The following is an 18,492-nucleotide window of genomic DNA, read 5'->3' as shown; positions in this document are numbered from 1 at the left end:
GCACTGAACTTATGTAAGCACCCTACAGCAGAAGCACGTGGCAAATACAGTCTCTGAAAGGGTAACGGCATCTTAACTAGCTATACTATGGCACCCCCATGCATGTGACACTTGTTAGAATGTCATGCCCTCCACCTTATGATGGCAGACACCAGAGCTGTGCTGGAGACAGTCTAACACTTGCTAAGAAATTTCTTACAAAAACCTAAGTAAACTTCAGAAGGGTGAATTCATGCTCAGGTCTGTGTGCAGATCACAGAAGATGACGCGCGTACTCGCAATTTTCTGCTTTGTGGTTCACCCTGCATAGACAACCCAGATAAAGTTCAAAGGTGAAATCTAGAACAACACATGTTCAAATGCAAAATTTTATTTGCCACTCTGGATTCTGTTCTGTACACCTTTGTCTGCATCTGTTAATTTTTATAAGTAACACTTAAGCATGGAATGGATTACTCTAACCACTAATCTCATTTATAGAAATGATCAAATATTATTGAAGCATTAATCATATTACAGTTAAAACTGAGTTTTGTCTTCACCTTATGGATTTTATTACTCCAGGTAGGAGACGCAGTTTGTCTTCCATCAGATTTCAGTACAGATTTTCATTTCATAGAATAATAAAACTACCACCAAAACTGAAAGATTCACTCACATCAGTAAATACTTAAATAGTTAATATAATTACAATTGTTCCACATAGAATGAAAAAATTGATCCCAGCATTTTGATTGTGCACTTACATATTGAAATATACTTTGATTTAGATTTCCCAGCATTTTGAATTCTTTGCACTGTCTCAAGATATCTCAGTAAGCTTTAAATGAGTTTGAATTGTGCTTTTTAAACTGAGTAAGCCTTCATACCTGCTTCCAAACATTGTATTCCTGTAAATTCTTGTTCCAGTTTCTGTAAATTCTTGCACTAGTTGAGTTGTTCTTCTTTAACTGACCAGCTCAGAAGCTGGGAGCCCAGATGCAGCAGAAAAGAGTTAAGTTATCAATACTCAAAATTAATATCTGGTTCAGCTACATGGCTGGGAACTGCAAGTCCCTTGCAAAAGCAGAGGGGGTGGACAGGCAGGTACCCCATCCAATTTTGTGCAATGAAAACCTGAAAGTCTATTGAAGGAGTTTTTCAATCAAATCAAATCAAATCAAATCAAATCAAATACAACTACCTCAAGATCTTAAAATTACTGTTAGAAGGACCCATTTCAGGTAATCTGGCTGGAGGTGTGTTCTGTATTTCAAAACTCCTCAGTTTGGGTGGTCATCTGTTCAGGGTGATAAAACTGAATTAATTTCATGCACAGGTTCCCAGATTTGCACAAAGCACACATCTGTATTCTTCGGGCACGTTCAGACCTCTTTTCTCCAAGGCTGCCAGCATTAATATGTTTAGCAGCCCTGTTACACATTCTTGCAACCCACCAAGACCTCAAATATCCAGCTGGTCTGACAAAGCAGGCTGTAATTGTTGCTGCTAGCAACAAGGGGCCACTGTGGCACCTGCTGAGCCTCTGTGCTTCTTGTCTCATTCCTTCCTGTGATGGAGCTGAACTCAAAAAGTTCAGCCAGAAAAAAGAAAGCAACAGCAGCATCAAGCCAACAGAAGTGGCAGCAGAGGGAGGTAAAGGCTCCAGATTCACCCAGCAGCATATTTACTCATTATTCACAATGACACAGCTGCTGAGGTGCTTGCAGCTTGTACCAAGTCTTATCCCCAGTCTAGCTGGGAGTGGGTGTGCAGACAGAAGTGGAAGTTTGTGGCTATATATACATTTTTTATAATTCAGCTCATTAAATAATTACAGATAGTGAAAGGAAATAGCTGCTTGTAAGTCAGGCCAGATTCACTGTAGCTCCATGCCTGTAATGCCACCCGTCTGGCACACAACGTCATCAGCTCATCAGAACTAACCCAGGCATTGCAAAATGCAGACATAGCCTGGGAAGTAACCAACTAAGATTTCTGTTGAGAGAAAAGAGATAAAGGATGGGTGTCAAGGACTCCTAAGTTTGGGTTCTGTCTCTGCCATTAACTAATTATGGGCTTGAATCAACTAATTCATCTGCCTTAACAGTCAGGGAAGAACTACTACAGACTTTCTATAACAAATTCAAATTTGTCTTATTTAAACTGTCTAGGATATAACAAGTTTTCTGATAAAAGCTTTTTGATGGTCCATTCTAAATGAACTAGTTTATGTCACCACAAATAACAGTTAAAAAGCAAATGGCTGAGTGTTCCCTCACAGCAGCAAGTTGTGACACTGAAACCAACCTACGAGTTGCAGCTCCCAGCTGACTTGGCATTTTAATTTCTGCAAAGAGCAGAAATTCTTCAGGCATACAAATTTCATGTACATTTTCTGAGAAAATTTTCAGTCTTCCCAAGTTGCTGTATTCTGTTTTCCTGAAGTGTCTTAAATAATCTCTTGGATTTCTAAGTAAAGGTTATTTGAAATGGTCCACAAATTGTTTTGAGGCTTCATTCTAGGTTCCTTTCCAAAGAAATATTAGGTTTTTGTACTCTTAAGAAACCATTGCCACAAAAGAAAAATCACTCTTACAGCTTAGGAGAGTATCTAACTATACAAAGAATTCACTCTTTATTTGTGTCCAAAGCCATGCTAAAACCAACTCATATGGGACATAGTCTTAAGAGAGGAGCTATTTTTCTAAGAAAGGACATAGTGGTTACATGCTTTTGAGTTCAGGGAGTACATCTATATGATGGAAAGTGCCTTGGTCAGGCCCAGTATTGTTCTGAATACAAGAAAGTCATGCCTTCAGGGTTGGAGGAAGTAACATTATCTTACAAGCTCCCTCCCTCTAACCACTAATTAGCATATTTTTTATTGGCAGGGATTTATCTACCTGTCAGGGAACTAGGCTTATTTTGAGCAGGTCAACGTGAAAATCCCATTCCTTCCCCCCTTTCAAGGGGAGTTAGGCTGCTGAGCTTACTGACTGCCATTAGTTGTGCTATTTCTTTTCAATGCTTAGCCAGCAGTCATGATTATTCCTCTATTTTTGTAGGAAAAATAAGCAGAGAAGTGTCAGAGAAGCCCTTATTTTCTCAACATGCAGGGTGAATCCTGTGTTCACCTATGATTGTGTTGCTGCTACCTCACAGTTGGCACAAGAGGTTTTTGAATGTATGCCTTCAGATGTTGGTAGTTCAGGAAAATATCAAAGTTCCTCGACATCTTAAAGACTAGGAATAGAGGAAAATAGACTAAGAATAGAGGAAAATACTCGGCTGATTAAAGAAAGCTTACTGGACCTAGCCCAGCCCATCTGGCTGATGCCAGCATTGAAGGGGAAGGCTAATTGCCTATACCATCTGTCTCTTAAGAGGGCTAATTGCTGACATCAGATAGCAGCAGGGGTTTGTGCATTTCTTCAACTACCTATTTGGTAATCTTGGAAGCCAGAGAAAGAAAGAAGGGCTCCCATTTCTGAAAGGTATGGCATACTTAAGACTGATTTTGGAGAAACTACACCTACTTCTGTGAGACTGAGGTATAGAGGACGAGTGTCTTGAGCTCCTGATACTGCCTGGGACTTCCAGTAGGTCTGAATTTGGGATTGTATGTTATGTGGGAAGTATAATGTGGTAGTGAGAAATGTTTCTTAAGTATAAATATAGAGCCTAAAAATATCTTCTTCTATTCTATAACGTTCCCCACCATCTTTCCTGACAGAGTCATCACACTTAATGATTATTTTCAGCTGAAGTATTTGTCCATGCACAGAACAAAATCTCCTCTGTAAATCTATCCCCAGAGACCACCAAAAAGTTCAGATGTCTCCCAAAATTACTTACTTACCTTCATATCAACTTCATCTCACCAAAAAAGAGGTCTATGGATGAATTCCAGCAAATAAGTTACTACATCCAATTGAGACAGCAGCAAGGATGAGGATACAACTTTTGCCCTTCTGCAGGAAGGATTAATTTGTAATGTTTGAGCATAATTGCTAGCAGAGAGGAGTAAAAACTGGATGTCCTGACACTGACACAAGCTGCTGAAGATGCCAGTCACACTGAAGATGACAGGGAAACCTCCCCTGAAACTCTACTGGAAGCATTTTGCCGTGGAGAGACTGCAAGAGACCAAGTCAATGAAAACTGGGCTCACATGCGATGGGACAAACACAGGATGTTCTAGAAAAGTTTTTAAAGAGTCTATTTGGAAGAGTGCAGATTTGGACAGGCTGACACCAGTTGTTAATCTTAACACACAAAGTGAGGAAATGAATATTGCAAAACAAGCAAAACTACTTAGTCAGGTTGAACAGAAAAGTTATTATTTCCTATGCAGGCCTCAAGGTGTAATGGCCACTTAACATGCTGCCGGAGAGAAGCAGAGTTTTAAATTCAAACTCCATGCCCTGCTGCTGGGGAAGGCAAGATGGGGCAGGGCTGTAGAAACACTGGAAGGATTATAGCTCACCCTCACCTCCTCCAACAAGCTCTAATTACCATGAGGATCAGTATGGACAGGACTGAAGGGAAACCATGAATAGCTCACAAGAGACTTGTGAGGAACCAATTCTGTGACTTAAGCTACAAATAATGGTAGGAATTTAGACTGGGAAATTGATGTAGGTCTGAGAACATTCTTCCCTGATTATTTCAGATAAGGAATGAAGCTAATATTACTAGTTGTCTGAGAAACAAGGTGAGGAACCTATCACATGAAGACTTTCCTCAAAGGAAAAAAATCTCAGGGCACTACCTAGACTTTTCCTCATACCAGGTTCCGGAAAAGACAAGAGATACTTTGCTCAGATATCTCAAGTGACTGTGAGTGACTGTCATCTGCACATTCCTGAAAACCCCATGTTGGGATCTTCAGACAGTGAAGCACAGGCTGGCAAATAACTTGCAGGGATGACAGAATTTTTCATTTTCAAAAGTAATTAAAATCAGAGAATACTAGCTGAAAACACTATAGGAAGTATAACAATTGCCTGAATTTTGTATCTTTCTCTCTTCCAGAGTCAGAGAATGTTATATGTTAACAAAGAATGTTAGATACTGAAGAGAAGCTGGGTCACTTTAGGAATTATCTAGAAGTCTTTGTTTTCCATTGTGAAAGGTTCCAAAGAAGTGTTTTAAAACATAATTGTACATGTAGGAACAACTACACTTTTGTACTGCAAGGGGAGCTGTTGGCACGTAATACTATGGTTGTGCATTAGCTCATCCACTAGCTTCTGTAATATCCACTTCCAGCTATAAGGAGTCATGTTTCAACACCTCCGATTCCCTGATGCTGACAAGCTAAACAACTTGTTTTGTCTCTGGGAGCTCTTCTCTGGTGATTAACTGCTTATGGTGAATACTAATTATATGAAAGTACAGTACAGTAGAAATAGTGTCCTATTTCCTCTATCTGCAGTGTCTCCCAACCTCTTCTGTAGAGACAGTGCACTATTAATGCAGCTAAAACCAAGAAGATGACATTTTTCAGGACCACAAATAGGTTAATCTGTCTCTTACAGCCAAACTTTATCTTCCTGTCTGCACAGTAAGTTTAAAGGCAAAACACTGCACCCATGTAAATGCTTGTAATAATTCTAGAAATAAATTTGCAGCAGGATGTGTGCAAATGAGTTCTGTTGGTACTAAAGGCAGAGCAATGTCCCCAATTCCCCACATCCCTGTTTGAAAATTTACCCCAAATTATCCATTCCTGAAACTGCACCTCAGACTAAAATCTTTTCACCAGGGAGTCTATGAGAATTTGTTCTTCAATTTTAAATCTAAAGTGCCTTTTAAAATGCTAACACTGCAAAATTAGAAACCATTAAACAATATAAGGCAGAGAGTGATTAAATCTACCAAACACATTCAAAGCAGCTTAAGCTACTTTTTAATTAAAAAGGAAAAGATATCACTGGCAACATTCAGACATCTTTATCTAGATAAAGTTAGGAGATTATTCAAAACACAAAAGATGCTGATGCTACCAGGCAGCAGACAGAATGAAATGACTTTAAAAATATTTCAATCCTTCCACCCAAGGTACAGAGTCTTCGGGCAAAGAAGAACACAGCACAGCCAGTGCTGCAGTGTGATCACTCTATGTTTGCTGATTAAATAAGTGACACTAGCAGCGGCCTTGGAGGGAGGCTGTGTGTTCCTCCTTCCTTCCTGACAGGATGGTGAGTGAAATCACAGTGGCTACAGCAGTTGAGTAATGGGTAACAAGATGTATGTAGCAGGGAGAAAAGAGGATCAGATGGTGTCTCAAGAACCAGCTTTAATAGATAGAAAAAGGTAGTATCTTATTTGCTTTATGTTGGTTTAAGCAGAAAATTTAGATAGAAAACAATGTACACTTCAAAGGCTACATTTAGACCCCAGCCTTGTGGGTTAAGAAAGTGATACAAGTCTGCTGAAGCACTTTAATTATGTCCACTTATTTTGCAGCCAATTTCAAACCTGCATCTTTAAGTTTTCGTATTCATTTAAAGGAAAGAAAAATGACCAGCAGTTTTAGTCAACCACAGGCAAGATGCCAGAAGCCAAAGATCAGTCTCCTTCAGGCTGAGATGATATCATCTACTCCAAGGTCCTGAAGCCTTGTGTCGGGAGTATTACAGAATTTACTGGTGAACAGACACATCTCTTACTTTCTTATTGCATACAATCATTACTCTGTTCCTTAATTTAATACAAAAGCTGTGGTTTTGACATGTATTGCATTTTATTCTTTCCTTTGTCTAACAGAAGATTGGTCTTACCTAAAAAGCACGCCCTAAAATAAAGCACAGGTACTTGGTAGCTGCTGGAGTACAAGACGTGATATTCATAGCGAATCACTTCTTCTGCTGCACAAGCTCCAGCTACTTCAGAATCATCCAAAGACTCCTAAAACAACAAACAAGAACACAGTAATACATCAACTCTTGTATTTGTACCAAGGGAAAAGTAATTACTACTATTGTAATAAATTCAATAAATATGTAGAACAGAAATAATGGCAATGACTGTTTTCACAGCATTACTTATTTGAATTCCCCAAGGAATTTTTTGATCAATACTAGCAAGAAAATCACAAAAGTCCAAAACCTACAAAGACATCTTGCAGACTTACTTCCACTAACTGTGAACTATGTGTAAGCATTTGCAGAATTTAGGTCTTCCTAAGAGCAGGCTGCTTTTGTAAGCAATAGACAACAGCTCTCTAAAATCTTTATGGCACAATAAGGTGAACGCTGCTGTATCTCTCTATACATTTAGTATAGACAGTTTTAAAAGTGTATCCTTAAATAATCTGGTTTTGCTTGCCAAAAGACAAATCAAATGTATCCATCAAAAATTCTCTGCTCTACTTTCTTTAAAGGCTTTTTGCCAGAGGTTGGTTTTGCTAATACTTCCAAAACTGAGCCTTTTTTTCCTGTTAACATGTATTTCACGTGTAAACTAAGTAAAAATTATTGTAAATTTGAAACAAATCAGAAGAGACAGCACTTATTGCATTGAGATATATCTCAGCTGCCGCATAAATCTCCTAACATTCCAAATGAATACACAAATGGTACTAACTACCCAGTTGTTTTGACTTTTCAAAAAATTGTCAATACTCAACATCTCTGAAAATGGAAACATTAAATTAATATTGCCATTAAGATTAAACGTTAGAACAAACTTTCCAAGACATTATGGGTGTGGACTTGTTTGGTTTTCAACCCCCCAAATTTACATGCATTATCTAAGCAACCATAATGCCCCACAGGTTGGGTGTGCATTTCACAGCTTGACTATTGCCAAGCAACTGTGAATATTGGCTCACTGTCTCTGTCCAAGCAAAATAAAAATGAACAGAAAGAAGAACCAGCATCCTTGGAACACAATGCTGGTTTAACACACAAGAAATTTAAAGCTATTTTGCATTTTTATCTCATATCCTTAACTCAACTCAGCCATGAATCAATCTATAAAGAGATATAAGAACTGATAAACTATAACAGTAATGACACACAAAATACTTTCAATTTTTTTTATAGCCCACATAAAAGTTATTTTCCCTAAATTTAGTGCAATAGACAACAAGATGCTGCTGAGGCACATGGATAAAAGATCAGGAATGGAGAGCCCTGACCTTGGGAAGCTACACTCCAAATGTCCAAAATACATTTTTGGACATTAAATAGATGCTTACAAAAACATGGTTTCTGGGAAATCTGGGATAGCTGCAGGAGTGGTTTATTTTAGCTTATGATGAAAGAGGTATCTAAAGCACTGAAAGGAAGTGTTAAAGAAAGTGGTCTCAGTGATAACATAGTTTTAAAAGCTGTATATGAAGGAATACTAAAGACAACATGTCAGAAGGACAGTGGTGATTACTGTACCTGACTTCACAGGCCAGGGAGTTAGCTATGCTATGCCCAGTTCTTTTCGTCCCCACACGTCACACCCTCTGATCAGATGTGGAATAGAGAGGCAATAGCATTTTTAAAAAATACTTTCAAAAAAACCACTTAAGTAAAACACAAATTATAGTAGGCTGAACTCTGTTTAAAACAGATCTATTTTCAATGCCTTGGTGAGAATAGCAAAAGAAAGAACAGCAGCATGTGGTAAAGAAAAAACGAAAACAAAAAAACCCACAACAACTAGACATTGGCTTTCAAGTGTATAGGGGTGAGAAAGAGTCCATATTCAGAACTGAACCTGCATTAAAATTTACAAAACACTTTTGAATCAAACTGTTGGAATAAAAATCATACTGCTTTACAAACAGTAACATTTCATCAGATATTATGGCCTTGCCAACTGCTTAGTCACTAACTTATCTAAAAAATACTTCTCTTGGAAATGGTAAGATGACCTTTTCATGGCAAGAGTACCTGTTCATGTATTAAATACTATTGTTCTAGAAAAAAGTTCTATGTCTACCCCTACTTCTACTTCCTTCTTTATGTAAGGGTAAAATGGCTGTAGACCCTTTACATAAATACTGGTATCTAATTTGTGAAGATTTTAGACTGACTGATAAAGGAGCTACATTACTTATTACTTCCAAATACTTAGGAAAATAAGTAAGTTAATACTCATTCAAAAATGAAATAGTCAAATCTGTACACCCTGAGGGAAAACATTCTTTATAAAAATGCTACATACTATCTCAGAAATTAATAAACTAAGCTAGGAAAAACTTCAGCATTAGGAATTCAACTTGCTCATTTAACACTGATTCCATCTGGTAAGCAAATTCTGTCTTCATTTGCTGGACTAGGAAAAGGAAAGCAAAGGAGAGACTTTCTAATTTCATTATTCATTGAGACAGTCCCTAAGAAACCTTAAGAATTTTTGCCATTAACAGACAGACATCAGACTGTGCTTGACTTCCCAAAACATCCTATTACTTCCAGAGAAGGGTGATTTTACCCAGAAGTGGCCTTTCCAGAAGATTTACATAGTTTGATGGCAGAAGAGGCAGCAGAGAAGTGAAGAAGGCAGCTTTACTGCTTTACTCTTTTGAAGAGCAGAGGGAATATTTTTGGACACTTTTTTTCTTTTTCATTATCCTGGATTTTTTTGAGTGATAGTTTAGGCAGTTTCTGAAATTAAACATTCAGCTGAATGTAAAGCTCAAAGAAGCTTTGAAACTGACATTTTTCTGCTCGGTAGCAAGATGGACTTTGGTCTACTGCGAAGTTTCTACACCTATTCAAAATATGCTTCTGATACTGGGATCTCTTTTTCTGCAGTTTTTAGTGACAAGTGAGCACACTGTACTTGTGATCTGCATATAAAGGCAGATAGTCAAATCCTTCTTAGGGCTACCTCTAACCCCTTCTCCTTTTGGTAAACAGCAGTTTCAAGACTTCTTACAAAAAAAGAGATAAAGCATCGATGTGTAATCCTATACTTTATAGCCTCTGTAAGTACAACACAGAATATTTATGCAGGGAAAATACATTTTGGTGCCTGAAAGTTTTGATGGTATCTCCTTAGCTGATGAGATGAACTATGCTGATGACACAAATAAAGTAAGTACAGTTATTTTAAAAGATCTTTGAAACATCTAAAAAAATCTATGCATGGCTGAATAAAGCCATGGAGCCTCAGAGAGTTTTATATCAGCCTAAAAAAGAGATTGATTTTTCACTCTTTAACCAACTACTGATAAAGCCATAAATATAAAACTGACAGAAAAACAAAACAACAACAAGAAAAACAACCACTGATTTTTTTTATCTGTGTCCTATGCTAGCTTATTTAATTTTTTTTCTTCAAGTAATTGTTCAACTTCCCTTTTTTCTGTGTACTGTTGTTCTTTTTGAGTCAATACTGAGGTTTATTTACTGCAACAGACAGTATCAAAATCAATTTTAACTTCAGAAGATTTCAAAACCACTGCAAAACATTTATACATATAGATACATCACAAAAGAAATTAATAATTTTGCTCATATCTTGTAAAGACAAAACAAACATACCTGTTCTACTAAAAAAAAAAATCCACGAAAAAACAACATTAAAATATTAACAAAAAGGAGTTTGGTCCAGACTGCAAATATTAAAAATGCTATGAAGTAATTTGATTTCTCAGTTTTTTGTTTCTTGTTTGCAAATTTGCTTGCCTGGTTGCCATGTTTCAAGTTAAAACTGTGAATCCAGGACTCAATGACTGTTTCCTAAACAAATTGGGAAGTTGTCATCAGGAAGCATCTGCTCCTCTATTGCTCTCATGTAAAATCATTCTCATGCTATCATGATGGTCTATTGAGCAGATGTTTAAAAGCAATGTATGTATTCAAAAAAGGATAAACAGCAACTACCTAATTAATTATATCAGTTCCATCATAAATCAATTATCACTAAATTTAATTGATACAAAATCGTTCTTAACCTTTAAGTATCCCCTAAACAAATTAAGTTGATTTGTTCCTTTTAAAATGCTAAAATATTTAAATAAATAGATATATCATTCTGAAGGCAAAATAACGTATCTGTACTATTTTTATTCCTCCTGATGAAGAAGGCAACAAAAAAACCCCTGGTAACAAGTTAATTTGACAGCAGGAGAGAGTTAGTAGTGTATTTTGAAATGCTTTAGTAGTCACTGAGGTCTGCAGAGTGAAAAGCAGCAGGAAGGTATGGGTTAAGGCAGGTCACCTTTGGAGGGAAGGCTCCAAAGGAAAGGGAAGGGCCAGGGAAGTGACAGAAGGGCTAAACTGGGAAGGCGACAAAATTACCTGATAAAAAAATGGATTTTTCTCTGCTGACACCAAGCATTTCTCTCTCTCCACCTCACCCGCAGAGGGCCGGCTGAGCCAGCCTCCCTTGCTCAGCCCAAATTGTCTTTGAAATACAGAAGCAGGCCCTAATGCCCTTTTTTGGGGAAAGCCTAAGAGCAGTGGCTTAAAGAACAGCAGGCACATTTCTCCTGGATCTTAAGTCACTGTTGCCTTTCTCCCAATTCTCACGTTCTTCATCTCTTTTCATGCTGTCTTGACCTCTGTTTCCTCTTGCTGCAGGCCAGCCTCCTGGGAAATTCTCCTGCAGGAGTGAGGCAGGACTGGTCTGCAAGCAGGAAAGGGAGGAAGAGGTGACGCAGGCACAGTTACTGGTACTGCAAGTTTCGTTTCGGGGGGGGGGGAAAGGGAGATGCAATCCAGATTAGTAAACAAATCTGATTTCATTGTTTGGAATACATTTACACTTAATTTCATTTCAGGCTGAAAACAAATGTATCACTGTTTCTCCAGTGTGGCATTCTTCAGAGATGACTGTGAGTTACCGTGTGAAACACAATAGCTTTCAGGGAGCAGCTCCCCTCCCCGTTCAACACTTTCCCTTTGGCAAATAGGTAGATCTGCACATGAAAACTGAATGTAAGGACAGTGTTCATCAGGTAGAACTAAAACAGAGCTTTATGTGGAGGGTGTGGCAGCACGGTGAGATTGTATCTGTGCTTTTTATTCTTCCTCTTGGGTGTTCTCCGCATTTATTTGGACTGTGTCTCACTTTTTTGCCTGCAGCCCCCATGGGTCTAGTCTCTGCAGGTCATTTTGCTGCTGGTTTTTGTCCCTCCTGTACAGAGCTTTGAGTCATCCCTCACCCTTAACACAGACCTTGAATCTCCAGATGCCATCCTCCCTTTCCCCTCTACACTGAAAATGCAGCATGGAGTCACGGTGGTCAGCAAGGTAATGCTGGTCAGCAAGAAGGAGCCTTGGACCCCTGGGCAGCAGTCCACCTCTGAACCCAACCCCTAGCTCATATCATCCTCATGAGATGGAGGAAGCAGGAGGAGATGTGAGCTTGGCTGACCAAAGATGAACTGTCAGTATGCCTGGTGCCTGGATTCCAGCCTGAAATTGAATTACTTGAAAATTGCAAGACGGCCTAAAATGAAAAAAATCTCCTTGCCAAACTAAACATGATGAGGAAAACCACCCCAACAAACCAAGACTTGCAGGAACCTCAAAACCATCCTAGCACACAGGGGGATTTTTTATTATTTTATTTTAACATAGTAGGAAAATTTCAGTTTTCAATATCATTGTCAGTATCTTCTATTTGCTATTAAATATTTATTCTATGCTAATATTTAGAGTCTCTAATCAAACTTACCCACATCATCATGGCCTGTAAAAAGTCATAAAAATGTGGACACCTTCCTGAACAATTTAAGTGTAAGTAGAATGGTGAACAAATGCCTTTGCCACCAGTTACAGCATTTTAATATACACTAATTAATTGCTCTTTTATGTGAAGTATATACCGGGAAACCAACAATCTCCATGTTTTCTGGTGTCACCATCATCAGTGACAGACAAGGCAATATGAGGATAAGAGAAGAGCTCTGAAGAACTACAAAGTTACCTGATGGATTTGTTTTGTGTATGCAGCTATAAAATCCTCCCACAATCTTGGATTTCTCCAAAATCACTTAGCCAACTGAAGAACCTGGTTAAGTACTACCCCTCACCAGCAGAGAAAGAAGGTGGCTCTTAAATTAGATGGTGATGTTACTAAATTACATGCCCAAAGAGCCTTCATTTGGAAGATGCAGCTACCTTGAACAACCACTACGCCACCACTGCAAAAACCCAGAGGTGAGTTAATGCAGACAGGTAATGGATTTGTATGGGCACAGAGATCCCTGAAAGACTTCATTTCCCAAAGAAAAATCTAACTGCAAGTGACCCTGACCATGAGACTGTTACGTATCCAGTTATTACTGGAATTACTATTTTCCCCCTAAAAAACAGAGGTTACCAACAAAAAAAAAAAACAACCCACAGCCTTTCGTCATTTAAGGCATTCCAAAAGACCAAAACCAAGACTTTCACCCCAAAAAATGCAGCAGATAAAACTAGTGGTCCCTCATGCATTAACAATCACTGCTAATGGCTGGAAATTAGATTTGTCTTTTGATTGCTTTAAAACCACTATCACAAGTGAGAGCAAAACCTACTCAAGCAAAACAAGCAATGGACCGTGACTAAAGAATAGTTGTGATTTTTTTCTTCCCATAAAGGTGGGAATTCTTTCAAGATCATTCTTCATTCTTGCCAGGTTGTCACATATAAAATGCAGAATTTGGTGGCTTCTTTCCTCCCCCAGAAGAAACGTTTTCATCTTTTATTATGTAGGAAGTACAAGACTCCATTCTGAACAAGGCTGAAGTGCTGAGACACAGTATGTTAGGAGAACTCTTCAGGTAGAAATTACAGTTAACATCTAGCAAAGCTAGGAAATGAGGGAAGATAATCAGAGAGCAGGACAGACATCGACCACCTGCTGACAGATGATGGATGAACCTAGACTATTCAAAATTCTTAAAAGAAGGGTGCATGCAAAGCTATAGACACACACACCTTGCAGAAGAACAGAGCAACCTCATCTGTAAGCTGCAGGGATGAGTTTACTTCCATGACATACAACCAACTTGTTAATATTGTTCCTAAGGATTAGGCATTTACAGCAGTCCTTCTTTCTATGTATGGTGAGGTAAGAAGAAATGAGAGATGGTGGTACCCATACCTGCTCTTCTTTGCTTCTAGATTTTCTGTGACAAAAGTCATATAGGGCAGATAAGGTATGGAGACCAACATGTCCTTGTAAAAAGTCCCTCCCCAGCTTTCTTGTGGGTAGGGACAGAAAATAGAGCCTCTTTTTCTGAGTACTGTAAATATCAGCCCAAAGGCCCTTCCTCAGTCTCATCAAACACATACTTATTTATTACGTAAGAAGCAAAGAGCTTCCACAACGCACTCAATGAGTCACGCGCTTTCAAACTATTTCCCAGCCCCTCTACCAAACGTCAGAACTGAAATCAGGATTGTCCGTAACCTCCCTCAAACTACAGGACAACCAGCATCTCCTCTAGATGCCTTTTGCAGGGCACACTTTGGCAGGTGTATCTGCACAGGGTTGCACTTAGTTTGCAATAATTACTGGAGTAAAAAAAAAATTAAGTTCACAGTCAAGCAAAGTTTTATATAATTGAATTTTATCCAGATAAACAGAAACTAAACTGCAGTACTTTCCTATTAATTTTGTCATTATCTTGCATTTTTACAAATCAGTAAAAGTTACTACTTCAAGCTTAAGCACTATTTCACAAGGTTTTTCTTTTTTGGACTAGAGTACTTCCAGGATTGGGCTCTATGCTTCATAATAATACACTTTATAATAGGTAAAAAGAAAAAAAATTGCTATATTAGAAGACATAGGTAGAAGTTCAGCTGTATTTTACGTCAGGTCTGGTTTTTTTAGTACAAGGATTATTATTTCTGCTCTGAGAATCTCAGCAGAAACCCAGTTTTGGCCACACTTAATTCAATGTGGAGACCGACAACAAATGCCTACAAACCTTTACTTTATAGAAGACAAACTCAAATCCTCATTAATTTCTCAGATGGGAAACTGTATGAAAATGGTGCCAAGACTAACAGTGTTTAGCAGTAATTCAAGTGAATAAGTTATAGACAGAAATGCTCAAATGGGCGCAAAACCTGGCACTATTAAAACAAGAAATCTGAAGTTAGAGGTTGCAATAAAAGCAGCTGAAGGGGAGCAGGGATGTTGCACTTCTGGAGTTGTTTGCTGAGCTATGGGCTTGGCAGCCACAGGGCTGGGCAAGTGTGTCAGGGAGGCTTGCCTGCCCTGATGCTCACCCAGGACACCATGAAAGAACAGTGACTTACCGCAGTAAGTGCAAGAGCTGCACGCTGCCTTCCTGAAAAAGGATATAGTGTCTGATTAAGTTAATATCTGTCAAAAGTTACCTGAGATGCTCATCTAAGCTTAGCCGTAACCTGTATTACATAAGCATGAAAAGTAGAAACAGTAATCATAAACAATGTAGCTTAATTACAACTAGCTTATTTTAATAGGAGAGATCCAATTAAAATATCTATGTATTAGTGCTTAAGCATATATATTATTATAATAACAGGAAAATAAAATTATAATATAACAATCTATTGCAAATTCAAAAGAATCTTAACTCAAAAATTTTACTATCATTCAAAATAATAATTAATTCTAAATTATAAAAAACCCCCACAACCTGCATTTGTTCCTACACATAAATAAAAACAGGTAGCATATTAGGATCCAGTAAACTTTTTTTTTTGGCAATACCTAAGTATAATAAATATATATTTTTAATGGAAAAGGGCAAGACCCTACTACGTCAAATGAGCTCAACTTTTGCCTGCTCCAAAAAACTGTTTATTTTATTAATATGTGATGTAATACAGATGTATTTACCTTCTACTCTCCAATCAGTGTTATACAGAAAATGCAAAGCTGTGAATTCAGATTTCAGCAGGTCAAAACCCCTTCAGTTCATTTGCAAACATAAAACTTTGTAAGAATATTTTAAGTACTAATAAATATAATGTTATCAAATGTCACTGATCACAACCAGCCCAGATGTATAATGGAGACATTCAGAGTGGATGGAAGGAAAGTACTGAATTAATTATTTTACTAAGGTGATCTCAAATGAAAACTGCCATGCTGTATTACATGATACTACTGATTTCCAGGAATGTGGTACATAATAGATCTCAATGCAAATTTAACTGCTAGCAAGCTTTATAAACAAGTAATTGTAGTTTGAGAAAATGCAGTTAAATTTCACAAAATTCAAATGAGAAGACACAATGCAATACATTCTTACAATTAAAAATTGCCTGTTAAGGCATCATCTAAGCTATTCTCCTATGGCTGAATAACATGGCTAGGAGACTTCTATAGAAAAATAAAGAAAACACAGAAGTAGAAAAGGATCCCAGCTATAGAAGTACACCATTGAGTTTTATAGAGCTCAGTATTACTGCACCTTGAAGCCAGATACACTGCAAAACTGAGGATTTGGAAGTTGTTTTAAAATTCTTTAAAGCAAAGCAGAAAATGTGTATTAATTATTTACAAAGTTTGTCTGGAATAACTCTTCTAACAGTCTTCCTCTTCATGCAAGCCTTGTTTTATTTGACAGGAAAGCCCAGTACAGAATTAGGAACACCCAAATATTTCAACAGCAGCATGTGGTGGAAAACACCTGTAATGGTCAACAAATACACATAAATTCAATGACCAGACAACACCACTGTAGCAGAAGTTTTACAAAAATCAAGAAATGGCACAAACTGTACATAGCTACACTGCCAAGCTCATGTATACTGCTACTATAGAAGTTTTTACACAGGTGCAAGATCCACATAATGGGTGAGCTGTTAAATACATTAATTTCTCATCTCAGGGAATTCTTCTTGTAGTTAAACTGCTCAGTACTGGGTAGAGGGTCCTGAAGAGGTTGGTCTGACTACAACTGCTCAACAAGCACACCTACATTTTTCTTCAAACTTTATAAATAAGCTATGTAAAATACTTCAGGTAATTAGGAAATTGTTCCAAACAATCTTCAATTTTTTCTTTTTTAGGAGCAGCAGAAAAATTGAGAAGGAACAGGAGAGCTGGTATGTTTGCCTCCTCCCTCTCAATGCTGCATTCACCCATTTTGCACAGTTCCTCCTTCTGCGTGGGGAAACTCAAAGGCACATTTCTCCTTCCTCAGAAGAGCACTGCAGGCACCGAGCCACCAACCTCTCGAGGTGACATCTCTCCTGTTCCACTTTGTATGAGTCACCGAACATTTGCTGGAGCAGGGAACAGAGCCTGGTACTCCAGGGCCCTGGTGAACACCACCATGCCATACTAGCCTCTGCAGGTGATGTTTGTGCTCAGAGGGCACACAGCATGGAGAGGCTCCACAGCCCTAACTTCAAGACCATATCAGAGGACCATGTGCTCAGTGTCCCATAGGACCTGAAACCCAGGACACAAGTAGGGAGGAAAGAGCTAGCAACTGTATACATGAGCAGAGAAAGAGCTAGAATGTAATTTTGACTGTTCCTGCATTGCAACTGCTCTAATTTCCCTCAAAAGCTACTCTGGCTACTGGAGTTAATTTACTCCTTCGATTTGATTAAGATATCTCAGGGACTATTTCATATATTCATTCCTATTTACAACTAACTGAAATCACAGCTCAGAAGAGGAAGTATTTAATTGGTTAAATTGCTCTTGCTTTTCAAAACTGAGATATTCCAAGTGTCCTGAAGGCATTTAATTCCAAAACAGGAAGCCAAAGAGGAGAGCACTCAGTAATTCTAATCATGTGCAGATCTCTTGGAAAATATTTTCCTAAACATTTGCTGAAAGAACCTTTTATTACACTGCATGCTGCTGCATGTACCCCCAAATAGGGTCCCACAGCAACAGCAAGATATTTACTACTTAAATTATTTCTGGTTATGTAAAGGAATTAATCTAGAATCAACTAAGAACATGCTTTCCTAAATATTAAACTTCAGTCATGTTCGAAACAAAGGATGCAGGAGAAGAAAAAGCAACTAAAAATACATTAAATATATTTTTAACTCCTATAGAATAAATTTATTCATAAGGCAGAGTCTTTGAATGGTAGTGTTGCACCAAAATCAAAGACACAATTTAATTGATTTTTTTTAACTTCTGTTTATATGTTTCTGCAGCGCAAACGCAATCTCTGAAGGAATAATTTTAGAATAAAAGCCTGGTGTCCATATATTTCTACAGTACTGCTGAGGTCTCGTCCCTTTGTGTTTCAGGTAAAGGAGGATGTCTGCATTTTTTACTTTGCTGGGTCTGGAAGTAATACATGAGCTGAGCAAGAATTTATGGCTGTAAGAATCAGTTCCCAAGTACCAGAATCTTTCCTATGTTGAATTGTACAGGGCTATATGCCATTTATAGAAAAAAGGCAAATGTTGGCTTTTTATATCAATGCGTATGTTTTCATGAACGTTTGTGTGCTGATGCACAGTGTGAGTTTACCCCACACTAGATATGTAGATCTTTTTTTTTTATAGCAGATGGTAATTTTTTCTTAAAGGACTCTTCACCTTGTTCAGCACATAGAACAGTCAGTACCATGCTTAGGAGTCTTGTTAC

General features: G+C 38.0%; 1 protein-coding gene across 2 annotated transcripts in view; it reads right to left on the bottom strand.

Annotated features, from left to right (window-relative positions):
- Window positions 1–18,492, bottom strand: part of ATG10 (autophagy related 10) — a 92,089-nt gene that overhangs the window by 32,082 nt on the left and 41,515 nt on the right. For both annotated transcript variants that reach the window (XR_007891848.1, XM_051643084.1), the window contains one exon: window positions 6,768–6,894. Coding sequence is in view for 1 of the 2 variants with exons in the window: in XM_051643084.1 (XP_051499044.1) it covers window positions 6,768–6,894 (127 nt within the window). In the remaining variant the exon portion in view is untranslated. The remainder of the gene's footprint in view (window positions 1–6,767; window positions 6,895–18,492) is intronic.

The sequence above is a fragment of the Apus apus genome, chromosome Z (assembly GCF_020740795.1).
Source record: "Apus apus isolate bApuApu2 chromosome Z, bApuApu2.pri.cur, whole genome shotgun sequence".
Taxonomy (NCBI): Eukaryota; Metazoa; Chordata; class Aves; order Apodiformes; family Apodidae; genus Apus; species Apus apus.
This window is presented reverse-complemented; position numbering and strand designations above follow the sequence as displayed.